The sequence below is a fragment of the Aphelocoma coerulescens genome, chromosome 11 (genome assembly GCF_041296385.1).
Source record: "Aphelocoma coerulescens isolate FSJ_1873_10779 chromosome 11, UR_Acoe_1.0, whole genome shotgun sequence".
NCBI classification, from domain to species: Eukaryota; Metazoa; Chordata; class Aves; order Passeriformes; family Corvidae; genus Aphelocoma; species Aphelocoma coerulescens.
Genome location: NC_091025.1, coordinates 7,723,744 through 7,749,669, shown reverse-complemented (window position 1 = coordinate 7,749,669; position 25,926 = coordinate 7,723,744). Strand labels below are relative to the sequence as shown.

Here is a 25,926-nt window from a genome sequence, read left to right as displayed (position 1 = left end):
TTTCAGGTGATTGTATCTGCATCCTGTAGCAGTTGAAGTTCTCGCTACAGAAGCAGGGCTTGAATGACAGCCAAGGCAGTAAAATCAGGATTATAGATACAAATTGCTGCAGACACATACAGACAGAGACGACTGAGATTCTTTCAGGACAGAAGACTCTCAATACTTTTTTTCAGCATTATGCAATCTATTCAATACCTTCTTTTTCTAGATAGATCTGATTTGGAGTATTCCCTGCGGTCTAATTGGCATGAGTGCCCTCAGTGCTGAAATTAATTTTGTCCTAGTAGGGTGAACGTTTATCTCGTACTTGTCCAGCCAATGCAGCATTACAGGTTAAAACTCAAGTAATTTCTGTTGCTGTTAAATAACAGACACTGCAGAAAGATAGATAAAATGGTCTCTTTTTGATAATCCTGTTTTCCATGTAAATCCAAAGTAGGAAGGAGATTGTCTTAGATGAGAGCAAATTGGGAAGAGCTCTCAGGCTGTCTGATCTCTCTTGTCTGCTTTGCAAAAAAAGAATCAGATTAATGAACGTAATCAGATTAAGGCTGAAGAGGGGAACATATCTGGGGGGCATCAGAACTCCGCTGATACCAACAAACTATATGGAAAATCAACGTTACGGGCCTAACATTGCTCTTTAATTTAATTTAATGGCAGCAGATAATGGGTTTCAAAGAAGTCCTGAGTACTGGCAAGAGGAGCCTGGACTTCCAGAGGGCAGAAAGACTTGAGGGAGCTGGGAAGTGGCTCTAAGACCCTGAGTTTGGGTGAATGTTGCTTGGGGCAATGATGACTTGCAGAGTCGTTTTGCACACTGGCTCACAGCCAAGCAGTGTGGGCCCTCTTTGGGTACAGGATTTGGTGCAGTTAAATCTACCTAAAACCATCTCTGCTCTCAGTCTGCTGTGTTTTGTACAGAAAAACAATGCTGAAAAAAAAGGAGGATATACCTAGAATAGGCAGAGGCAGAGATGGCCAGGATTCGGAAATACAAGAATGAGAATGACAAAAAGGAGACATATCTGAAAAATGAGGGGAAACATGGTAAAAACAGAGTTAGAAAGAGGGCATAGAAGGGGAAATGATTTATGGAGCAATATTAGATCCTTAATGTTGATTTTTCCACTGCCTCCAGCAAACTGAGAGCAAGATGCACCATGCCAGTGCAGCAATGTACTGCTGGGTCCTGAAGTGGCAGCACCCCACGTGCTTGTCTCTGTAGAAGAGGCATTTTAAGCTTTCTAAGAGAAAGTAAGAAAGGAATGGAAGTGTGAACATGAGGGAGAAAGGGAGAAGGTCAAGAACTTGAGGAGAAAGGGCCCTTGTTATGGTTTTTCTTCAGATCCATTTTCTATTTCTTCAGTGCCAACTGTATTTTTCAACAAATAAAACAGAATTGGATGTTTAAATTCTGGTGGTTGTTGCAGACTCCCAGCCTGTGCTGGCATCGAGGCCAACAGTGAGTTTCTGCTTTCCAGCATGAAGTATATCTCTCTCTAAAAATGCCCAGTTTCTTTCTTGCTTCATTTATTACCTTGTTTGAAGTTCTCAGAGACAGTTTTCTGGGGCAGCAATGTTCTGTTTGATGCAAGGTCTTCAAGACCAAAAAAGGAAAGAGGAATGGAAGAAATAAGAAATCTAAGACCTGAAATGGGTGCTGCCTAGTTTTCTAAATTTTTGCTAATGTCTGGCTGATTTGTCTAAGAATTGACAAGTTCTAATTGAGGTTTTGTCCCTGCTTGGGATATTTATAAATTCTACTCCCATGTGTCCTTTGTGGATCTTTTAAGCTATGAATGCATATTGCAGATGTGGCCTTTCAGCTGGGGCGTGTAAGGTCTCTACTCATCACTGCTTTTCTTGAATTTTTTTGGCATTCAATTGTCTTGGAAACATCTCTGGCTCTGTAAAATGTGGCTCACATCAGTTGTTGGGATCAAACACTGATGCACAAGCAGATCCATATGACAAAGTTGTTTTAATATCTGTTTTCATATACGGCAAAGCTAAAATTAAAGGGGCAGATGGGGGGGTGTCTGTCTTCTTTCCTGTGTCTCCCATAATCCACTGAACAGGGGTTTAGCATATCTCAAAGCAGTATTTCCTTTTGGCAAGGGTGAGGCAATTAAATATGAACAAAAAACCCTGAGGGGAGCTAATGGGTCATCACCCCTGGTTGCCATGGAAGAATGGGAAGGTGACGATGTGAGATATAGAAAGGTCTGCTGTTAGTGGTAGGTGGTACAGGTCATCTCGCAGAGTCTGCACACTCCCAGGGGTTTGAATTGCACAGGAGCAGGTGACTCCAGCTGGTTCCCAGGTGACGCAAGAGGTGCAAATCCAGGCAGATCCCTTGTCAGCCACTGAAAAGTTGTGTGCGTGCGTGTGAAATTTCTAGGCTTAATCTGCATTACAGTGTGTGTGTGCATGCGTGTAAGCTTTCTGCAGAGCTCTAGAGCATGTGTGTCATGTGGGGCGAGGCCAGAAAAGCAGATGTCCTGACCATGCCCCTCCTACCCGGGGATTAGAGATGCTCAGGGGACAGCAGAGAGAAGCTGGGACACACCTCCCTGATTCACTGCCAGAGACAGCAGCAGCTTCTGCAGGTTCAGTAGGCCTCTGCTCCTTGGTCAAATAAAACCCTGCAGCTCCATTTCTAGCAACCATCCCCTATTTTTAGTTAACCAGAGAGGAGGAGGATGGCCTATGCTGAGGAAGACAGGTAAGGTGCTGTGAAATAGGGGATGCACAGTCATCCAAGCTGGATGGGGCTAACAAAATTACATTGCTTTTCCTCACCTTGTTTTCCTCTTCTTTCTACTGGGTACTCAATAAATGTCAGACGAAGGCTGCTCAGAAGTAAACATCTTATTATTGGAGAGGAATCTGGCCATCTGCCTGTGCAGGTGCTGGTATTATGAAATATGACAGCGAGTAGGTGACCTTGGGAGAGGTTATGGGCCAGAAGAGGCAAATGCCTCCTGTGGAGAGGCATAGACTGCGAATACGTATGGCCGTGTGCCCCCAAACATAATGCTTTAGCTGTTTATTCGGATGTGTCTGCTTTTTAACATGGATTTGCTTTCAGCCAACCTAGAAGCACAATAAGGGTGGTTTTTTTCATGCCATAAAAGATCTGTCACAGGTGACAGTCCTGTGTTTTGCAACAGATGCGTTTCTCCAGTGGATGACAGCAATCACAATAAAAGGGATTGTGTTTTCAGCTGATCCTGTGATTTAATCCAAAGCGATGATACCGAGAACTATTATTAGGTGTGCATTGTTAGAGCAGCTAGAGGGGCCTTTGTGCTACATATATTAATTCCAGCTGTCAAAAAGCTTGCAGAGGCCTTGTGCTTATGCAGTTCCAGGCCGAACACTCTGTTTGGTGACCCACAGGTCAAACTCCCCCTGTGCTCCTGCTGAGCAGGTATCTCCCTTGCATTCAGAAATTATCAGTGCTTGCCAGTCCCTTTGATGTCAGCCAGAAGGTTTCTGAAAGCTGAATACTGCAAGAAGATTAATTTTGGCATCGCTGTGCTCTCAGCACTGGGGACAGCTCTGATGTGCCCAAAGCCTTTGGGACAGACAGGGCTCTGCCAGGTCCCTCTGCACTTGCTGGAGCTCCTTTCAGACAAGGAAACATATGCAGCACCAGAGATTTACTTCTTTGGTTAAGAAGTATTTTAATATCTTCTGTTTAAAAGGAGAAAAATTCACTGTAACGTGGCACAGCTCAGTCAGTCCTGATGTCTTCTGCAGACGTTGAATGGGATCCATCCCACATTCCTAAAATTTGTGAGGATATAGGAATAATATGCATTCTTTAATGTTATTTTGCAAGGGTTTATGCACCTTTTAAAAAAATACTGAAACCAGGAGTATTATGGTCACGAGGAAGAGCAGATCCTGGTGACCTTGTTCTTTTCTTATGCCTTCCACAGGTATGTCAAAAGCTTGGGTATTACATATAAATTCTCTTGGTTCCATTTAATTTCTAAACAAGGATTACAGTTATTCAACAGAGAAATTGGGGGGAATTGTTCACTGATGTATGTAAAGCACTTTTAAAGCTTTTGTCTGGGAGCAAGTGATAACGTAGTCAAGTGTAGTCTTTATTAATGTCACTTTCACAGCTCCTGCTTATTTCAGGAGCTCATGATACACTTAGAAAATTCAGTATGTGATGGTAAATAAACTCTCTCATTTCCAAACTTTTCCTTTGAAAAGTACTTCAGCTAAGTATGATTCTTCATTTTAATCCATATGCGTGGAAGTTATTTCTTCCCATTGGATTGCAAGTTTATGACATTTTTGGGTATTTTTGATGTCACAGTTTGTAACTAGGACCATAACTTTGATGTATCATACACTGGATAGGACTTACAGTAGTACGTAGACAGCTAAGAGATGAAAAGCTCACAGAAAACATCTGTGCAGTAACTACTGAGCCTGTCAGTATAAAGAAAGAAAAAGCATAGAATTGAGAACCTTTGTTTCAATATCTGGTGCTTTAGCTGGAGGAACCAGTTGTACACAGACAATCCTCTTAGGCCTGAGACCTCCTGGAGTGAGGAGCTCCACTGTGAAAGCTTTTCTCTCTGTCCTCTAAGGCTGCAGAGAGCAGCATCACAGCATTACTAAGGTTTACACCTCTCAAAACAAGAGACTTGATAAAAAACAACCAAAAGAAACATTCCCGGACAGACAGTGACTGCTTATCACCATCTCCAGTCAATTTTACATCACCTGCAGCCTCACAGTATCTGATTTTCTCACCTCTCAATAATCAGGTCAACTTTTCATATAGAGAACCCCGCTGCCCCTGCCTGTGTTCAGGTTAACTCCAGGACCCCTACCATGTACAACCATTAATTCTACTCATCAATGGTAACGATTGAGTTGCTACCAAGAACTGCTGTTAGTACCCCTGCTTTTGAGGACAGTTTCAATCAACCTTGATATTGACTTTCAGAAAGTATCTGCATTGTCCTATTGGAAACAGGATTATAGGATTATTTTGCTATTGATTGTGTTTCAAAACTGTGATTAAGGCATCTGAATACTGGGCTAAGAGGTTAAAAGTTGAACTCTTCTCCCTTCCCATGAGGACGATACACAACAGGCACTGTAATGCCAACTTCTATCCCACCTTCAGGCAATGGGGCTCCCTGCTGGATAAGACTTTTTTTAAACAAGGTATTTGCCAAGTCCCCCTCTTGAATCAGGCAGCATAAGCTCCAGAGCCCAGATTCCTGGTTTTCACTTGTTTTGATGGAGTCTGATGTCACTGGGCCTCTTGGCTAGGTCTAGGCTGCAGGTGTGATCCCATGCCCACTCTGTGGGAGAGAAGAGGCTGAGTAAGATCTCCATGTTTACCCTTCTGTATTGAAGGAACAAGGTATCGAGGAGGGTGTTTGACATGTGGTACCAGCGTAGAAGGAAGCAGTGGGAGCTGGTGGCACCCAACACTTAGAGAGATTGGCCTCTCCATCTCTGTAGATGATGCTTGACCCATGTCTCAGAAGTTTACCTACTGCAGATGACAGTGTCTACTCCTTCACCAGCACAGCATTCCAGCCGTGTTGTTCAGGTGCCTTTAGAGCTCCATGCGCTTGGATTTCCCCGTCACAGGCTGGACATCCCTGGGCACACTCATATTGCAATTTCTCAGTCTAACTGTGCTTTTGCCTTTCTTCAGTAACTCAGGAGAGACCAGAGCCCATCAGAAGCAGGAGTGGTTATGCCTTGTGACATTTCTGTGATCTAGGTATCATTAGCCATTCTTCATCTACAGAATGAAACCGGCCAAGGGGATTCAAATTATTTCCCTGTAGTCAGGGGTAAAATACATGAGATTAAAAGCGATACATCTTCAATAATAGCAGTGACGCTTCTATTATTATAGTCGTAATGAAATTTCTTTTTCTCTGCACCTTTTCAGGACTTTTATCCTTTGAAGCTTGTTCTTTGAATGGGCTGATAGTCTCACTGACTTGTTCTCCTCCTGCAGAAATAGCTACGAAGTGTATAAGGAAACGGCAGATTGGTTGCGTGCCCGTACTGCCCAGCGGCCCAGGATCGCCATCATCTGCGGGTCTGGGCTGGGAGGTCTGGCTGATGTGCTGGATAACAAGACAGTCTTCCTGTATGAGGACATCCCTCACTTCCCACGGAGCACAGGTGAGCACAACCCAGGGCATCAGCGCCCCACCCACTGGCAGCCTGCAGCAGAACCTTACGCAGAGATCACTCAAGTCAACTCAAGTCTGTAAACCAGTCCCTCACTGGTGAAATGTTTGTTCACAGTAAAAAACCATAAACACAGCACAGAAATATGTATTTATTTATTTGATTTCCAGCTCCTGTTTTTGCAGTGCTTGGCCCTGCTGTAAAGCAAAGTCATCAACTAACAGATCCCTCTAAAGTCAAAGTCCTTGAGACCTGTTACTAAAGTGACACTCTATTAATTTCCAGTGGCAGGGCATGTTGGCAGATTGGTGTTTGGGGAGCTGAATGGACAGCCCTGCGTGTGCATGCAGGGACGTTTCCACTCTTACGAAGGCTACTCTTTCAGCACGGTGAGTTCTCCTTAAGGAAAACACTCACATAGGGGAGATGTGTTGTAAAAGCTGCAGAAGTGACTGCTTGCCCTGCTATCTAGCTGCAGGATGTTAGCTTTTGCAATGAACTTACATTGCTCTTGAAAGGAGTCCTAGATTTCAGATTTGTCCCCAAAAAATAAAACTGGGAGTTCAAACCGAGAGGTGGTTGGCTTCTGTTGGATGAAGGTGATGCTCTACAGCCACACAAACTGGCTGACCCTGCTACACTTGCAGGGGGAAATAGTTTATCATATAAGGCAGACTAATTTACATGCTTAAATTAGTCAGTTTAATCATGATTTAAATCTGCAACCAGAAAACTTTGATAAGAATAATCTATTTTAATCTTCTTTTGCATTTGTATAGTTTACATCTTTTTTTTTTTTTTTTTTTTTTCCCTAGAAAAGGCTCCCAGGCTACTGCAAGCTGCTATAACCTCCCAGCTAACATACTGGAATGTGTGGATATTTGCATTTATGTTACCTACCATGCACATATGTACATTTCTGTTAGGAAACACCAATAATATTTATTTATTGGCTCTTTTTTTATTTGCATAGCTTTGAGATTTTCCTTTTTTGCATTAAGGTTGTTTGCATTTGGATAGAAACTAACTTTTGGCACCACTCAACTTCTTGTAGAAAAACAACTATCTTAAAATCACTTGATACAAAACTAGCTTTATCAAGATGTGTTTGTCTATTAAAATTAACTCATTTCTTGAAGAAGGGGTGTCTATAGTTAGGAATTTTTTTGTTCATGGTAGCATTTGATTGATAGCAGGTATCATCCAAATTCCTTCGTGACTCCTCAAAATCAAACTTAAATTTTTTTTCCAGCTCCCAATTGTTCCTTGTCTTTGGATTACTCTCCAAGTCCATGTGCATAAGTAGTTACTTCAATCAGCACAGTGGTTTGATCTCTGCAAGACCTTGGCAGTGAGCAAAAACTATCTGCATGTTCTTTCTGTACCACCTTTATTTGACCTCAGTGGAACTGTAGGAAGTGTGGGCTTGGATTTTAATGGTATTCATTGCAAGATTATGTTTTAATTTGTTTAAAAAGTGCTAACATTCTATTTAAATTAGAGAAATGTTTAAAATTGAAGAAGGCTGTTTTGTCTCCATATATAAGACTCTTCTTATTCACAAATTGTGATATTAGAAATGTAGTAGCAGTAGCTGTCTACTGATTGTGATACTCATGGCACATATGGTTCTTGCAGGTCACATTTCCCATCAGGGTCTTCTTTCTCCTGGGGGTGGAGATCTTGATTGTCACAAATGCTGCTGGAGGACTGAATCCCCACTTTCAAGTGGGGGACATCATGTTCATAAGAGATCACATCAGCTTGTTTGGCTTGGGAGGGCAGAATCCCCTGCGCGGACCAAACGATGAGAGGTAAGAAGGCACCAACTCCAATGTTACCAATTAATCCTTTCTTCCTCCAGCCGTGGGCTGGGACTGCCAGTTGTGCCTACTGACAAATATTTACTGAGGTAGAGTTTGGCTCCAGGTATCCACAAGGGAAGAGTTACAGCAGTAGCTGTGTGTGCTGTGCCACCTGCCCTGCCTTCCCTTGGCTGTTGCTTACTCTTACAAGCCTACAAGGAGTTTACACACAAATCCCCAGAAGGTTTTGTTTTGTACAAGTAGGCTTCTGATCCTTCTCCTGACATGACCAGCTGTACCATCTGCTAAAGACACCCACTGCTCCTCCTCTTGTCAGTCCCTCTCTCTGCTGGTTCCTCTTAATTGAGCAATCAGTGAACTGTGCTGTCTCCAGCCTGGGTTTATCAACAGCCATTTCTGGTGTGATGGAATGGGTACAGCAGAGGCCAGGCAGTAAGTGGAGGGCAGAACAAAGATGAAACCTCTAAATTTCCTGATGACCACTGTTGTATCCAGGTCATGAAACTGGGGTGCCCTTGTATTCACTGAAGGCATTGCTCTGATGAGAGGTGGTTGTCTTGGCAGCTTCTTCAGAGGCCTTGAGATCTACAAGAGTGACCTGCTGCTGGCTGAGCTGGGAAGTCAGGTTTCCTGTCCTGGCTGTGTAGCAGAATCTTTACCTTATGGACAGTGCAGAGAGGGGCTTCTAACATATCCTCACCCTTGAACTGCAGTTGCCACCAGATTTGGATTTGCTTTGAGCAGGATGCTGGACTAGAGGACCTCGAGGTCCCTTCCAAAATGAATTTATGATCCTAAAATCCTTCCAAGACACCATCAGACTATAAGGTGGAAGGCAACCAGCATGGGCAAGGTCATAGCACTGAGAAGGGAAATGCCAGATGAACCAGTGTTCACAAAATAAAGCCCTTTGGCTCTCAAATGGGGCTAAAAAGAGTGTTAGGACACATCCAGTGGAGATGCAGGCTGAGCAAAGGGAAGCACATCAAATGTAAGGAAAGTCAGCACGGAAGCAGTAAAGATCCAGTGCTGTCACAAGCCTTATTCCAGGAAAGAAAGGGGCTGGATTGTCATAAGGAGAAAACAGTAGTAAGAATTGTTTCCTAAACAAGCTGGCAGGAAAGAAATCAGGTGAAAGCCAGATGTGTGAAGCCAGAGGACAGGCAAGGGTGGTGGGGAAGAGGGTGGTAGTTGCTGAGTGAAGAGTGAGTTCAGATAATAGATGGTTAAATCCGTTGTTGATTTGGTACCTTCATCTTGAAAAATGGACATGTTTGCAGGGCAGGCATCTGGATTGTCCTCGGGTCTCTCAGAGAAAGCTCTGCTGAGAGCAAGGTGGCCTGCCTGGTTTTCAGTTAGTTAGTTCCTTCCTGATGTGACAGCAGACCTGGCTCTTGCTTCTGAAGGAATCTGAAAGGTGGAGGCAGCTGCCTCAGGAGAAATAATCGCTGTGCTGCAATTCCATGGCAAGAGGACAGTACCCATTTGAAGTGGAATACCTTTACATTTTTGTAGGTATTGCCGTGGGCTGGAGGAAAGAGTGGTGAAAAGCAGAGAAGCCACATGGAGTGTTTAAAGCTCTCTGGACTTGTATAATTGCTCTGGAGCAGGAGGAGAAACTCCAATCAAACAACTGCATCTGGACAACGTTCAAAGGCAGCATAGCTGCCTCATTGCCTCCCAAAAGCAGCTTCTTGGTGAAGACTGCAGTGCTCTGGGAGGTGACTTTTGTACTGCTGACCAAGGCATCAAAATGGGCAAAAGGTCTTTATGAATCAAGTTTCAAAGTATTGCAGCGATTTAGCTGAGCAAACTTGTAAAATCCTGTCCAGCTGAGCTACCAGGAAAGATTTATCTAAGCACAACAGAGCAAAACTAGAGGCAATGAAGTGATGTGGAAATAATATTTTTTTAATAAATTAGAGATTGGGCTTCTGCATTGCTGGCCGTTCTTCAGAAAAGGGAAGCAGTTTTCATGGTGATGAATACTGATTACCTTAGGCCAGAAGGGAAAGTTTGTTTTTATTTATATAATATTTAGTGTTTATAAAAACAAAATAAGCCACCTACTGCCCTAAGCATTCAGCTGGAAGAACACGTAAACAAGCAGAAGCTTTAATAGCATAAATGAGGGACCTAGTCCACTCCTACTGAACCATGTTGGTGAACATGTCTGGGAGTTTATTTTCCAGGTTTTCTCAGTGGCAGCATAACAACTCTTGCCATCTACCTCTGCCCTCCTTGAGTCAAGAGCAGGCTTTACTCCATCAGGAGCAGGACTGAGCTGCTATTTTGAGAGCTAGAGCAAGAGACCCAGTCTTGAAGCAGAAGATGAAAGCTACCTAAAATACGGCCCTGGAGCTCCAAGATGTTAAGTAGCTGCCTGCTGTGATGGGCCTTAAATGTAGGGACTGATGCTCCATCAGGCCCTGCTCAAACCCCTGCCCAGGGACAGTCTGTGGGACTCTGCCTCAGGGAGCTCAAAGAGCAGCATATGTCTGGTGGGGAATGTTTAGAAGTCATCACAGGCAGTTACTGGGGAGAGAGAGAACTGGCCATCATCACTCCCTAGAGACAGGAGCCCTTGAAAGACCATTCCAGAAGGGTGTCTGCAGTAGGGAAGCAGTGCAAGACCTTCCAACAGCCATAACCTCTGTGTGCTGACAGTCTTGGTGATTAGATCTAGCAGGAATGTCATGCTCAGGGAGAGGTAGGTGCCCCTCTCAGGCACCTTGACCTACAGTCAAGGTCAGGGGGGACAGGACTCTGAGCAACCTGATCTAGCTGAAGATGTCCCTGCTCATTGCATGGGTTTTGATGAGATGGCCTTTGAAGGTCCCTTCCAACACAAATTATTCTATGATTGATGGCAGAATTATCTGATGATAAGGGCAGAATGAGAGAGATTGCATCCATGGCAGGTCTGCCCTTAACATTTCCCTTTTCTCCAAAGAATGAGCATCCTTGGACTCTGAAGGAGGGAGCAGTAGCAGTATCACATGGCTGTGTCCTTTACTGCCTTTCAGGTTTGGAGTGAGGTTTCCCTGCATGTCAGATGCTTATGAACAAGATCTGCTCAGCCTGGCAGTGGAGAGTGCACAGGAGCTGGGGTTCCTGAGCTTCACCAGGGAAGGAGTGTACTGCCTGCTGGCTGGGCCCTGCTACGAGACCATCGCCGAGTGCCGCCTGCTGCAGGCACTGGGAGCTGATGCTGTGGGTGAGCTGCCAGGCTGGGCTGCCAGGGTTCTCTGGGCACATGGATTGAACAGTTAATTCTGCTCAAGGCTGACTTGCTTCAGTCTTTGACTCTCTAAGTCTCCTGGGGCTGGAGAAATGAGCTTTGTGTATTTCTGCTTCATTCTGCAGTGGCTTAGTGCAGCTCCTGGGATGGATCTGCACAAAGTCCCTGTGCTTACAGCTGCGCAGGACAAAGATCCCAGCACAACTTTGTGTTTATTTCCCAAACACAAAGTCTCTCATGCTTAGATGGCTCCACATCAGCAGGACTGAGTGGGGCTCAATAAAAACGAAGTCTTTGTCTAGTATTTTTCTTCTAATTCTGACACTGTAAAGATTTTCACTGTGCTATCTCTCTACAAACCAGCCCTCCTTATGAGTCTTGTTTAGGGATGCTAATCATGGATACCTTCCCAACTGTGTACAAGAAAAGTAAGTGCCATGATCCATATTATTCCTCCAGTATGATTCCTCCCGTGAACCCTGGCTCATGGAAGTCTGTTCATTAATACCTGCAGTTTCATTATGTGTGAGGAAAGGAGCTCAGCTCCCCCCAAAGCCATTTTTATTTGCAATAGCTCTTTTAGCCAAGGAAGAGAAGAGCCAAATGACACAGCACATCAGTACTTCCTTAGCAAGTCTGCAAGCAGTCTGACACATCTTGAGGAGGGAGCTGTGGCACAATGATCAAATGCAGGAGGTTTATTGTGCTGAGCAGAGTTGTAAATGTAGTGCTGCAGCTATTTGAGCCTTGTACATATCACAGCCTTTAACTATTACGGAGTTCAGACACAGAGCTGAGGGGAATGAGACAAGGGCATGTGCTTGGAGGTAGGATCATGGTTTGCAGCCCTAGAGAGATCTTGTTTTGGTGTAAATCCTGACTCATTCTGGTCTTTTCCTCTCTTACTGTAGGCATGAGCACTGTCCCAGAGGTAATTGTAGCCAGGCATTGCGGCCTCCGAGTCCTTGGGATCTCCCTCATCACCAACAAAGTGGTGATGAGCTACAGCAGCCAAGAGAAAGCCAACCACGAGGAAGTGCTGCACATCTCAGTGGTCCGAGCTGAAGCCCTGCAGAAACTGGTCACGCACCTCCTGGGGAAGCTGGGGGAAAGCACAAACTCTCCATGACCTCCAGCCATTTATCCTTCATATCATAAAGTGTGTGAACACTACCAAGTGTTGGGGAGAGCTGTTGGTGGGACTGTCCCCTTCTCTCCCAATTTTAAATAGACCTTTTGATCTTTGTGCTTTGTCTGATCTGGTGCAGAGGTTTGCTTTGAATTTTGCCAGAATGATCCCCTTGTTAGTAGCCAGTGACCAAAACAGCTGACTGGCACTTAAACACTGGCACATTCCCAAACCCCAGCATCAGCAGAGGCCCTGGTACTGTGACCTCCAGCTGTCTCTCTTGGGGCACCATCCTGCCCCAAGTCTCTGCTCCCCCACTGCACATGAGCCAGGTCAAGAGTTGGTCATGGGGCTTGGTGCCTGCTGGGCCTGCTTTGTGGGGCCTGGTCTGAAGCCAGTGGAAGCCCACAAAAAGACTGAGTTTTAGATACATGAAACGGACCAGGCTAAAGATGAGATCTGTCTGGAACAAGCAGTGGTGCAGAGCAGGTGAATTGCAATTGGCTCTACAGCTTGGAAAACCACTGCATTCCCCTGGGGTTGTGTGACCTTCCCCTCCCAGGTCTCCCAGAAAGCCCTCTCTTTGCTCATCCTTGGCTCCTCATGACCAGCTGCAGAGCTCAGTAGCTGTTTGCTACAATGCAGCACATCTCCAGCACCTCTCACACCTCTCCATTCTGTTTCACTGCCCAATTTAGCAGGGCATGAAAATTCAGCTCAGTAAAAGGCATGACTTATCTGTGTACCATGTAAACGTTGCCAAGCTGGAAACAGAATCCAGGTCCATCTCTGCCTAGTTTTGATCAGTTTCTGGATGTCTTGGAGATCAGTGGCTTCAGCACTGCAGACTGATTTCCTGTTGGTACCCAAAGACAGAGAGATCAGTTTGATCCCATGTTTCACATGATCTTTGCTGCTATCCCTGCAGCAGATGTTGGAGCACCAATGGTTTGTGGATTTTAGCAATGTGAAATTACAGTGGAAATATTTTGAAACAGGTATTATATTTTTATGGGACTTTCTTGGTCCTCTTACATAAAGAAATTGAGCAGTGAGTAAAGGACAAACAGGAGAGGTTCTCCCTTACCAGTGTGCTGATGGTCTGTCAAGGAAGGGGGAACAGTCACCAGAACGGTGCATTATTCATTGTTCCTCAAAGGTCAAGCTGAGCTGTGGATGCAGCTGGATGGGAAACAGTGACTGTAATTATTAGATAACCTTTTTCCCTTCATTTATCTTGTAGTTCTCTATAAAGCCCATCACTGTCACAGCTAAATGTTTTTAGTTGACTCAGTGGTCTGAACTGAAGACACCCAGCCAGTCATGGAGAGGTCCCAACCTGCCTTCCTAAATTTAGCTGACCAGTTGTTTACCATTGATGCTCGCCCTCTGTCACAGCCTTCAGCCTTCCATGACATTTCTTCCATTTTTTTACGGATGGGTATTTGCTTGAAGCCTTTCATGCTGCAATTACTGGTGTCAACTGTAGTATCCATGGTGCAGATGTTGCCACCAGGAGGAACAGTTGTGCTGTGAATGTTTTCCATTAAATGATAGCACTTTATCTATCTGAGGGAAATCTTGGGGCGGTGATAGCACTTCATCTATCTAAGGGAAATCTTGGGGTGGCCCCCTTGTCTCCTCCTGGGCAGTGTTACCTCTGGTCAGCCCTGAGAAATATCTGCCCAGCCTGGTCTGGAGGACCTGTGGAGAGGAATGATTCATTGCTTGTGCATTTGTGGCGGAGTCACTTGTTCAGCAGCTCCTGGCACTTGGAGGAGCCGTCAGAGACAGCAGCTCTTCCCATTTGGTGGGTCTAACTGTCAGGAGAGTCTCTGGAACCAGCTCTGGTGGTAATCTGCAAAGGGAAAGAGGCTCCAGCTCCATCTTCCACAATGCTTTACAGATCAAGCAGGAGTGAAGTGCTTGTTAAGAGGGGCAGCACAAGCAGGGAAATATGAAAAGTGGCAGATGTGCAGAGCAAGAAGGAACCACTTCTACCTGCTCCCTTTTCAGGCTTGTCCCAGTATGGGCTTGTTACAGGCCAGGGAGAGAGCAGATAATTTCCCCTGCCTAGAAAATGGTGCTTCACATTCATCTAATTAATACTTGGTAAATACAAAGTCTCTCAAGTGGGAGTGGAAGGCAGCTGTGCAGCTCGCTGTAGCTAGCAGCAGCCAGAGTAGCTAAGGCTGGGATTTCAGCAGACTCCATTAATTAATCAGAGTCAGGCTGGGCTCGTATGTGAAGGAAAGCATCCAAAAAACCTGCTGGTACTTCTCAGGCAGGGTTTGAGCTGATGAGGAGCTTGGCAGCAGCACCTGCTTTCGGCAGGCCAGGTCTGCTCCTCTCTCCAGCTGCACCAGAGGCAGATACCATGCTCTTGTGTCTGAATACAGCTGAAATGCCACTTAAAATTGAATCTGAAAATCACTATGCAGCTACATCTTCAGTAAATTACGTCTGTTTAAAAAAAAAAATTCTACATTGCATCTGAACCCTTAAGCAGTTTGGGGTTCTTCTTTCAGCTGCCCAGAGTCAGCTTGGATGGCCCAAACTCTGCATGAACATCCCGATTTTTGTCCCTGTCAATGATAAGAGGAAGCTGCCCTGGGCACTCTGGAAAGGATCTTATTCATTTGCAGACGAGAGGGGAAATACAAAAATTAACAGAGTGAGCTCATCTGGCTTTGGAGATACTTTTAATGCATTTTGAGTTTTTTTACTGCTGACTAATTTTAAAAGTCTGAAATACAGTGATGTAAGATGTGTGGGGAAGGAACTGTGAGGGAATAAAACCTGCTGTGATCCTGAAAACTGTGTTTTTGTTTGCTTGTGCCAATGCCATTGGTTAGAAAGGAAGGAGGTGCTTAACTGCTCCCCCTACATCCAAGCCTCAGGCTGGAGGAAGCAGGGAAGCCCCACAGCACCACATTCCTGGGGGATTAGAACTCAAAGCTCAGGATAAGCAGGACCAACATTTGCCCAGCACTTGGCACAGGTATTTCTTACTGATCCCACTAGGCTGACAAACTTATGGAAAAAATAGCAAGTACCAAAGTACCTCGACTAACCTGAGCAGGTGGAAGGTGCTGTGGGCTGTGGTGGTGCCAGTGCAGCAAGTCATCTGTGCTGGAGGCAGGACACGATTTCCTTGATGCTCTGCCTTTTGTTGAGTGCTTTATGTGATTTCTGGCAATATCCATGGCTGAAATAACAACCTCATCTTTCATCATTCCTGTACTCTGTGCCACTTACCTGCTTCTGAAGTCCAGGGCATTGTGGTCATAGGGATAAGCTGAAAGATGCATGGAAAGCTGAAACACCTGGCAAGTGGGAAAAGAGCCCCAAATTAAATTGTGATCATGGCTTTCTCAGTGCTGTGGTTGGTAGTGAGCCCAGGTGCTGCCTGGTTAGGGAAAGCCACCAGAAAGGGCTGTCCCATGTGGCTGTACCCGTGGCAAAGGGACACATGGAACACCTGTGCAGGGCAGAGCTGGCACAGCTCCTCCTTTACTTGCTCACAGCCATGGACTCTGAGCCAGTCTGCCCCATCCTCTGTGCCAGCTTTTTCCTTTTCCTTGCTTATCAGTCCAGAGAAAACTCTCCAGATCACAGGGTCCTGCTGTTTCCAGTCCCCTGGAGAAGACAGAGGTGTTACATTGATGCCTTCATGTGGGATGCACATAAAAGTGTGAGGCCAAGAGGAGAAACCTCTACCACAGCCCTTGGCAGGACCATATCAGGAGTGTTTAAGTAGAGATCTCTGCTGTTATCTGAGAAACAACCCTGTGACCCAAAAAATCTGATTGTGTGATTCATCCTGTTTCCTTTGCAAGCCTCGGTTTCCCACTTTTTTTTTTTACATGAGGTTTGCCTTTTGCATTCTTTCCTATATAAAAGTAAATCAGAAAGCTTTAAAAAAACCTGTGCTATCTATCTCAGCAGTGAGCATGTGCCTTGCCTTCAAGTTACCAAAATTCCCTTAGATGTTTCTCTTTATTGCAGTTGAAATAAGGGAATTCTGCTGTAGTGGTGTGTTGTTTGGGTTTTTTTCCAAAAGCTTTAGGTCTTCACTGCAAGGATTTCATTTGCAGGAAAGAACTCAGCTCTCCCCTGCTGTGCTGAATGTGCAGAGCAGGGGGGAGCAATGTGGGTCACAGCAGTGGGCTGATCTCAGTGTGTTGCTGAATTGAGTCCTGGCTCTGTAAGCAGCATGATGGTCTGTTATTTCCAAAATCTGATGGCATGTTCAGAGTGAATCATAGACTGTCCTGAGTCGGACCCACAAGGAACTTCAAGTCCAACTCCTGGCGCTGCAGAGGACATCCCAAGAATCCCATTATGTGCCTGAGAGTGTTGTTCAAATGCTTCCTAAACTCTATCAGGGTTGGTGCTGTGACTACTTCTCTGGGGAGCCTGTTCCAGTGCCCAACCACCCTCTGGGTGAAGAACGTTTCCCTGACACCCAGCCTAGGTGGTGGGGCAGGGGTGGAAGCTGGAGGGAACCATCCAGCCCTTTCTCCCACAGAAGGGACATCCGTGGTGCCTGGACACGCACGTGGGAGATGGCTTCAAACAGCAGCACAACCACCACTTGCTTTCCTTTCCTGAAGCTTCACAGCCCTCTCTAAAAGTCTTTCTCAATCTTAGCAAATCCCTTCCTGCAGCAACGAGCGCCTCTTGTCCCTCCAGCTGCTTCAGAGAGGCAGCTTGGGGAAGCATTTCCCCAGAGAAGGGAGGGAGTGCACCTGGAGCCCAAATATTGCTCCCAGGCCCCAACTTGGAGCAACCTTGGCTCTTTGTAGCAGAGGGACGGGTGTCATGGAGCAGCATGTGATGGGCTGGTGACCCAGAGCCATCCCTGTGCTAGGCTGGAGCTGGGCTCCCTGTGGAGCAGACGATGGACCAGTGTTGGTCCCTGTACCCATTCTCTCCCCTCCCTGGGCACAACTGGGGACACATCCCTAAACCTAGCCCTGCAGAAGCAGTGAATGTCCCCTCTCAGCCCCCAGGAAAAAGCTGCTCTGGAGGGAGTGGGACAGTAAAGCAATGGGCTCTGCTGGGGAAAACTGTGCTGCAATAATGGAAAAAATAAGCTTTTTGGGACTAATTTCTGTGCCAAACCACAGGAAATGTGAATGGAATACACAGGACACCCTTCAGTGTCCCACATGTGCCTGAAGGCTGCATTGTGCAGCAGGGAGGAGGAGAAGGCCATCGCACTGCTCAGTGTCCCAGTGCGGCTCTCCTCATGGGATGCTGGCACAGCATCTCTTCCCGTGCCTGAGGTCCTGTGTCCTGCCCTGCCTCAGCTTCCCACAGTGTTAGAGCCAGGTGTGGCTCCATCTCCACTGCACTGAGCTCCTCCAGGCCCCTGCCATTCAGAGGGAGCACCTCACCCCCCCCGTTCTTCCAGCCAAAAGACAAAAATAAGAGGCACCAGCACCTGGCAGGATGGGCAGTGCCCCGGATAACTCCCAGCAGCTGCCTGCTGCCGACTGGGTCCCTGCTCTGCGCACATCTGAACTTCCCTGATGCCTTCTCATCTTTAATTAAGCACTTCCATGGCTCAGCCTTCTTGCTGGATCTGAGGTTTTTTTTCTCTGTAGCCATGGCAACGCTTCCCCTGGGCAGGCTGCGCTGGAGCCAGTGACAAACCCCATGTGTGGCTATTTTGTTTGGGCCTGGAAACTTCCCTGCCATTTGGGAAAACTTGGGAAAAGAAAATCCCGCAATGAGCTGGTGAACGGGAAGGGGAGCCAGGGTGAGAAATGTTTTTTGGGCTGAGCATCCCTTCCATCCCCCAAGAAGCCCTGCTCCAGCAGGGATGGCAGAGCCTTGATCTGAGGATTCCTTTATTTTTCCTCCAAAAGATGGCTGCAGTGTCCAAGTTTTGTGTCCTCGCTCCAGCCATGGGTGCGAGTGACCCCTGCTGTGGCCAGTGCATGGCCCCTTAGTGGTGGTGACATAGGGACTGCCATCACCTTGCTCTTCCTGCCAGGACCAGCAAATCATGAGCCGAGAAGCTGCTGTGAGGCGGGGGGACAGTGGCACAGATGTGGTGACATGGGGCATGGGCATGGTGACTGGGATAGGGCTCGGTGGCACAGGAGGGGATGCAGGGACGTGGGGAAGAAATGGAGTGACAGGCAGGAGGAGGCAGCAGGGCTGAGTGACAGGGCAGGGCTAGGTGTCAGGAAAGGGGTAGGTGACATTAAGCAGGGTGGGTGATGTGGGATGGGTAAGTGGCACAGGGCAGGGGTAGGTGACAGAGTAGGGGTGAGTGACAAAGTACGGACAAGTGTCAGGGCACGGGCTGCCGACCCCAGTGCCCAGTGTTGCTCCCAGCGTCCCAGTATCCTGGTGTCCCGGTATCCCGATGTCCTGGTATCCCGGTGTCCTGCTGTCCTGGTATGCCGATGTCCCAGTGTCCCAGTATCTCGGTGTCCTGGAGTCCCAATGTTCTTGTATCCCGATGTTCTGGTGTCCCAGTATCTCGGTATCCTGGTGTCTGGGTATCCCGCTGTCCGGGTATCCCGCTGTCCCGCTGTCCCGCTATCCCGCTGTCCGGGTATCCCGCTGTCCCGCTGTCCGGGTGTCCCGCTGTCCGGGTATCCCGCTGTCCCGCTGTCCGGGTATCCCGCTGTCCGGGTATCCCGCTGTCCCGCCGTGCCCGGCCGGTGTCCCGGGGCAGCGGCGCCCTCTGGCGGCGGCGGGCGGCGCGGCGGCGGCGGGTATAAAAGGCGGCTGCGGGCGGCGGCGGGATCGGGAGCGGCGGGATCGGAAGCGGGATCGGGAGCGGGATGGCCGGCCCGCAGCAGGCCCCGCACCTCCACCTGGCCGAGCTCACCGCCTCCCAGTTCCTCGACATCTGGCGGCACTTCGATACGGACGGTCAGTCCCGGGGCGCGCGGGACACTTCGCTCCTCAAAAAACCGGTGGGGAGGGCACCGGGCTGAGCATCCCTGGGGGCGCGGGGCTGAATGGGGGGTGGTGAAGAGTCCCTGGACATCCCGGAGGAGAGGATAGAGCCTCCACCGCCGCAGCACGGGGTTAACGGAGAGCCCTCGGGATGCAGAGACTCCAGGATGGAGAGTCTCCGGGGTGATGGAGAGTCTCCGGGGTGACGGAGAGTCTCCGGGGCGCAGCCCCATCGGTTGAAGCTCCGGGACCGGGGAGGCGATCGGTTCCCCAGGACCTCCCCGTCGGGAAAGGACGGGGAGCCCCTGAAGTGGACCCCACGGGGAGTCCTCAGCCCATGGGACGCCGAGACCGGGATATCCCGAGTCTCCTTGGCACGTCCCCGGGTGCCTTGAGAGTTCGGGGCTGGTGTCACCTCTGGGTGCTGCTCTGGGTGTCTTGCCCTTCCCGGGGTGCCCAGTGTCCATCCTCGGTCCCCTCCATTCCCCCGCCTCGGCAGTGCCCCATACTTGGTACCTGGAGGGAGGGGGGCAGCGCGGCCACCAGCTTGGCCCCAGGGTCACCCCCTTGCCAGGGGTGACAGAGTGGGTGTCCCACACCCGGAGCAGGCTGAGGAACGGTCCTTCCACGTCTGGAGTGCTCGGTCCCTCCCTGCCTGCTCCCCAGCTCACAAAACCTCTCCCCGGGGATGCTGTGGCAAAAACCGTGTCCACTGCTTCCCACGGAGCCACATCTGGGCAGGACATCCCTGTTCCTACCACTGTCAGCCCCAAAACGGGGGAAAATGCAAAAAGCAGCATCATTTTGTGGGAAAACAGTTTCTTTTAGCGCTGCGGTGCCATGAAGGAGGCTCAGCCCGCTGGGAACAGCAGCCCAGGGGAAAGCTCCTGCCCTTCACTGGGTCTCCTGTTCTTGCAGGGAGATTTGGGGACCAAAACCCTCCTAGGAACTGCATCATGCAGCCTCCCCAGCTGCACTGCTGGAACTGGAGCTCCACTTGCTCCCGGCTGCACTTTTGGGGTTCCCCCTGCAGCCCCACAGCACCAGGGACACGGACATGGGTCCCTGTCACTGCTGGAGCTGGCACTGGAGCAGCCACCAAGGGGTTGGGAAGGTGGCACTCCAGTGGGAGTGGGCAGCTCCTGATGTGGGTGTCCAGCTGCCTCCCTGCAGCACATCCCACTGTGCCCTTGGATGTGCTCTGTCATCTCTAAAACACAGCATCAGGCACGGATCCAGCTTGGCCCACGGCCCCCTGGCAGGGCAAGGCTGTCGAGCTGCGGCACGGCAGGTGCCCAGGAGAGGAAGGACTCAGGCATCGAGGAAGAGGGTGGCCTTGACAAGGACAATGCTTGGCTGCACCAAGCAGGAGCTCCAACAGTCCTGGCTGCTTCCCTGTGCCAACGGAGGGACCTGGGGTTCATATCCCTGTGCATGGGACTACTTCACCCAAGCTCATCCCTGCATTTAAACCCCTTCAATGTGGCTTCCATGCCTTGAGCCATTTCCCCTCAAGGCTTGTCATGCCCCAGAGATGTCCCCTTGGATGTCTTTGATGTCCTCAATCTACCAGCCACAGCTGCCCCAAGGCTCCAAGGTGGAGCTGCATGGATTGGCTGTGGCTCTCCAGAGGGGATTTTCCATGACACTCTACATCCCGCCGCTCTGCAGACATGGATCAGACCTGTCCAAGCTGCTGCTTGGAGGAAGCCAAGCTACCAGCCACAGCTTTTCTTGGCCTTATTCCTATTTCCCAGCTCAAAACTCTTGTTGATTTTTTTTTTCCCTAACTGAATTCAAAGGCACTTGGGGTTCTCCTTCACCCACAAAAGCAGAGCTTCTGGGAAGAGCAGTGGGAAGTCAAGTACCTCAGTGGCTCACACCAGCACCTCAACATCACCCAAGCCCCTCATCCCCTCCTGGGAGGGATGCTGCTTATCCACTGGGATGTGGCCACCAAAGAGGGACCCTGGGACTTCCCCAGTGCTTCAAGCTGGGATGTGGATGGGTTATTCCCAGCTGCTGTGTTGCAGTGGGGAGAAGATGCTGCTGGGGAGCTGCAGGTGATGCCGAAGGCGGCGCAGAGCAGGGAGCTGTGGTCCAAGCCTCCAGAGGCTGAAATGCAGAGCAGTCCTGGGGGAAATGCCCTGGCTATCCCTCAACCAGGCACTTCAAGGGAAAGGGCAACATCCCTCTGCTGTGTCCAGATGTTGTTGGAAGGGAGGATTTCTGGCAGGGAGGTGACACCTTGCCTGGCAGCACCATGGAACCAGTGTCTTCGCTGCTGTCCCCAGCCATGATGTGACCCTGCTGCTTCCAGGCACAGCAGCCACCCCCCAAAATCACCAGCACTGTGGGAGCCATGTGTGGCTGAGCCCTGGCTGAGCCATCTGGCCATTGAGCATGCCACAGGCAGGGCGGGGCTGTGGATACCCTGGGTTCCAGAGGAACCACATCTCAGCACAGATACCGGCAGTGAGAGGTGCAGGGTACACAGGACAGGGATCTTTTGGAGCTCCTGCCCATGTTGGAGACTTGCAGTGGGGTGACCCCTTCCTGGGGCTGATCTTGCACCCAGGATGGGGGGATGCTGTTCCAGGTGCTTTATCTCTGCTCCCCATTTGCCCTTGTGGCCCCCACAAGGGGTTGAGAGGAGACAATCCTGGTTGGGAGATGCTTGGACAGGATGGGGAGGTCTATTTAAACTGCCTGATTGAAGCATCAGATACAGAAAATGCAGCAAAGACCAAGATGAACGAAGTCCCCTGTGCCCTACAAATGAGTGCAAGGGACAAGTCCAAGGTTGTGTATCACCTGGGTAAATATGGGCATCACCGGTATGTGCAACACTCGGCATCAACATTGGCTGGCATTTCTTTGCTGCCACAGTTGCCTTGGAGCCATGTCTTGGTGCAGAGGGAAAAAGCACCGCGTCCCCTGGGAGCATCTGTCCCTCTCCTCCTGTGCTCTGACACTGTGGAAGTCTTAATGCCGTTTTTTCCTCCCCTAGGAAATGGCTACATTGAAGGCAAAGAGCTGGAAAATTTCTTCCAGGAGCTGGAAAGTGCAAGGAAGGGGGCAGGCGTGGTAAGAGCATCTTCTGGTTTTGCTCCCTCCTTCCCCTGTCCCTTTGTGCCCAAAGATTCACACTCATGTCAGCCCCATCTCCTTTGCACACTGAGGAGTGGGACTGGGGATGCTCTGGGAGGAAAGCGGGAGAACACCAGTGCAGGGAATGGGGAAAATGCTCCCATCCCCTCTCTCCTTGCTGGCAGGACTCAAAGAAGGACAATTTGGGTGACAAGATGAAGGAGTTCATGCACAAATATGACAAAAATGCGGATGGCAAAATCGAGATGGCGGAGGTGAGCAGTGCTGGACCTGACAAACTGCGGGTTGTTCATGTCCCACCCCCATGCTCATGTTTCCCCTCCACCATTCCACCATGCCTGTGTTCCCCACAGCTGGCCCAGATCCTGCCCACAGAGGAGAATTTTCTGCTGTGTTTCCGCCAGCATGTGGGCTCCAGTTCAGAGTTCATGGAGGTGAGTGGGGCCGGCTGTGCTGGGGGATCCCCGGGGAATTCAGTCCAGCTCCACCATGGGAAAACTACTGGGAGCTTGAACTGCCCAAACCTCCCCTAGTCTCCCCAAAACTCTTGGCATTAACTCAGCATTGGGAGGCAGTGCTGGTTTAGGGAAGAGAGGGAGTATGGTGAGTTGTCCCAGTTCTCAGCACTCTTGGATATTCTCAGGGCAGCCAGGTGCCTCATCCCAGCCTCCAGGTGAAGTGAGATGAAAGGATTTGGGACTTTTTTGTAAATTTCCCTTCATGGTAGCTCCTAAATGCCCAAGGGATGTGCCGAAGCCAACACTACTCTGGGCCACCCCACAACCTCGCTGTGCCCTTGCATGGGGTGAACCCACACAGGTGGGAGAGAAATTGCAAATGGGGGAATAAAATATAGCTGGGGGTGGAAGGGAATGTGCAGCATCCTGGAGAGGAAGGAGCTTGTCCTTGGAAACTGAACCCTGGGTGGAGGGGAAGGCTGAAAGAAGAGCACCCGTGACATGGAGGTGGGCAGGGTAAGCAGGCACTATTGTTTAATTGGGGGATGCAATTAAATATTATTAAGTATTAAAGCCTGATTTTGCATACTGACATGAGGATAAAGGCTCTTGAACTCTTGGTGTGGGGCTGAACAAAAGCATCCAGCCCCAAGGGAGAGCAGGCGGCACCAGAGGGAGGTGTGAGGTGGCCCCATCTACTTTAGGGTGGTGGAGGACGCTCTCAGCGGGGGTTTATGGGGACACACACGTGTCGGGGGGAGTGGGGGACACGAGCCCCCGCAAAGGCTCACGGCGGTCCCTCCACAGGCTTGGCGCAGGTACGACACGGATCGCAGCGGCTACATCGAAGCCAACGAGCTCAAGGTGGGCTGTGGGCAGGGGGTGGGCTGGGCTAGGTCCCTGCCAGTGGGACATCCCTGCTGAGACAGCCGGGGATGGGGACAGCCAGCAAAACCCTCTCCTCCCAGGGCTTCTTGTCGGACCTGCTGAAGAAGGCGAACCGGCCCTACGATGAACCCAAGCTGCAGGAGTACACACAGACCATCGTAAGTGGGACCTGGGGCACTGTGTCCCCAGCAGGTCTCACCAGCCCAGGTGGGTGGCATGCAGGGGAGGAGGAGTGATGGGTGACAGAGTACTGTTTGTGTCCCAACAGCTGCGGATGTTTGACATGAACGGTGATGGGAAGCTGGGCCTCTCCGAGATGTCCCGGTAAGGTCATGGCTGCAAGAAGGAAGAGCTGGGGAGGGAAAGACACCTGAAATGCTCGTATTTAGGAAGAGTCAGCTCCAGCTTCCAGGGAAAACTCTTTTCCTCTTTAATTTACTCATGTTTCTGAGCAAAACATCACTGTGATTTTAAAAAGTGTCTTTTTCTGGCTGCTTCCCGCTCTTCCCTGCCCTTCTTGTTTTTCAGACTTTTGCCCGTGCAAGAAAACTTTCTTCTGAAGTTCCAGGTAATATAATACTACTATTGCTAATAATAATAACAACTCCAACCCCTCCCTCATGCCCTGGTGTCCCTTGCCACTTTGCAGGGAATGAAGCTGTCCTCAGACGAGTTCAATGCCATCTTCGCCTTCTACGACAAGGTAGAGAGCCAGCTCATGGGAAACTGCCCCAAATAAACATAGCTTGGCAAAAAATAACCCCAAATCATATGGTTTTGGTTGAGGCAATTCCCTGCTCTGGTTTGGGGTGGGAGAACTGGGTTTACCTCTGGCTGTGCTGGCTGAGGGTCTGGGGGTGCCCATGTCCAAGGGGGAACTGTGGGGCTTGTGTCCTTCCTCTTGTTGATGTCCCTCCCACACTATCCAGGACGGAAATGGCTTCATTGATGAGAATGAGCTGGATGCACTTTTGAAAGACCTGTATGAGAAGAATAAGAAAGTAAGTGAGGGCAGATCTTGGGTGCCACCCCCAGAGCCTCCCAGTTCCTTCTCCACTCTCCCAGCAGCATCTTCCCATGTCCGTGCTCCATGGGGACCAGGAGATGCTGGTCCGGGTGCTGACCCTGCATTCTCATGGGAAGCTGCACTGGAGCTGGGGGGAACGTAATCTCAGCCTAGGGGTGCTCCCCAGGGAAAAAGGGGATGCCCACCCCCACTGCCCCCCATGCCTTGCAGGAGATGAATATCCAGCAGCTCACCAACTACAGGAAGAGCATCATGAACCTCTCTGACGGCGGCAAACTCTACCGCAAGGAACTGGAGATGGTGCTCTGCAATGAGCCCCCCATGTAGGACCCCTCATACACACAGCCCACGCTCCTCCTCCCCGAAAACAAGCACAAGGGGGGAGCCCCCATCACTGCAGAGCTCCCCCAACAGCTCTTGGGTTTGCTGTAGGTTGCTAAATTCCCATTTTGGGGGGGAACTTTTTTTTTACCCATCTGCCTGTTTTGTTTAATTATATGATTTTTTTTCTTTGTGGGGGTGTTGTTTTCATTCCTTTGGTCTCTTCTGGAGTTTTTATCATTTACCAAAGAACGGTTTACTAATAAATTCAAGTACTGCTAGACTGGAGCTCCTATTTCTCCATCCCATGGTGGGCTGTGGGGTGACAGGGAGAAGGGAGACATCCCCACACTCTGATCCCACTGAGGATGAGGCTGCTGAGTGGCGAAGAGAGATGTAGCATTTGGGAAAGCCCCTGTGGAATAGGGTCACTGGAAAATCGCCGGGGAGCAGAGTGCAGGCAGGCTGGGTGGGGACACTGTACCTCCCAGTCACCCCTCCCGGACCCTGCCAAAGCCTCCCAAGGGTTGTTTCCTCCACTCCCAGTTTTGGAAACCAGTCCCAGGGTGACGATGCTGGTGGAATCCCAGTGCAACCTTTCCCACCCCTGTACTATCCAGCGCAGCCCAGCTGAGGCCTGTATGGCCCAGTATGGTGCAGTGCAGTCCTATCTGGACATGTACAGCCCAGCACAACCCTGTACAGCCCATTATATCCCAGTAAAACCCCACACAGCCCAGTATGGCCCAGTGCAGTCCTATATGGCCCAGTACGGCCCCACACAGTCCAGTATGGCCCAT

At 49.4% G+C, this 25,926-nt stretch overlaps 2 protein-coding genes across 2 annotated transcripts; both read left to right on the top strand.

The window, feature by feature from the left end:
• The first annotated feature begins 2,708 nt into the window (after nt 1-2,708).
• LOC138117160 (purine nucleoside phosphorylase-like) lies at nt 2,709-12,397 on the top strand. Its single transcript, XM_069027230.1, has 6 exons — nt 2,709-2,731; nt 6,023-6,192; nt 6,487-6,590; nt 7,840-8,015; nt 11,054-11,244; nt 12,180-12,397. Exons 1-6 carry the CDS (start codon nt 2,709-2,711, stop codon nt 12,395-12,397), a joined length of 882 nt encoding a protein of 293 aa, XP_068883331.1.
• A 6,783-nt stretch (nt 12,398-19,180) lies between these two features.
• On the top strand, nt 19,181-25,398 carry CALB2 (calbindin 2). The gene is made up of 11 exons (XM_069026867.1): nt 19,181-19,294; nt 22,332-22,408; nt 22,597-22,686; nt 22,786-22,866; nt 23,698-23,754; nt 23,859-23,936; nt 24,047-24,102; nt 24,307-24,346; nt 24,428-24,481; nt 24,708-24,779; nt 25,016-25,398. The coding sequence occupies exons 1-11, from the start codon at nt 19,204-19,206 to the stop codon at nt 25,130-25,132; spliced, it is 813 nt and encodes a 270-aa protein (XP_068882968.1). The 5' UTR covers nt 19,181-19,203; the 3' UTR covers nt 25,133-25,398.
• The last annotated feature ends 528 nt before the right edge of the window (nt 25,399-25,926 follow it).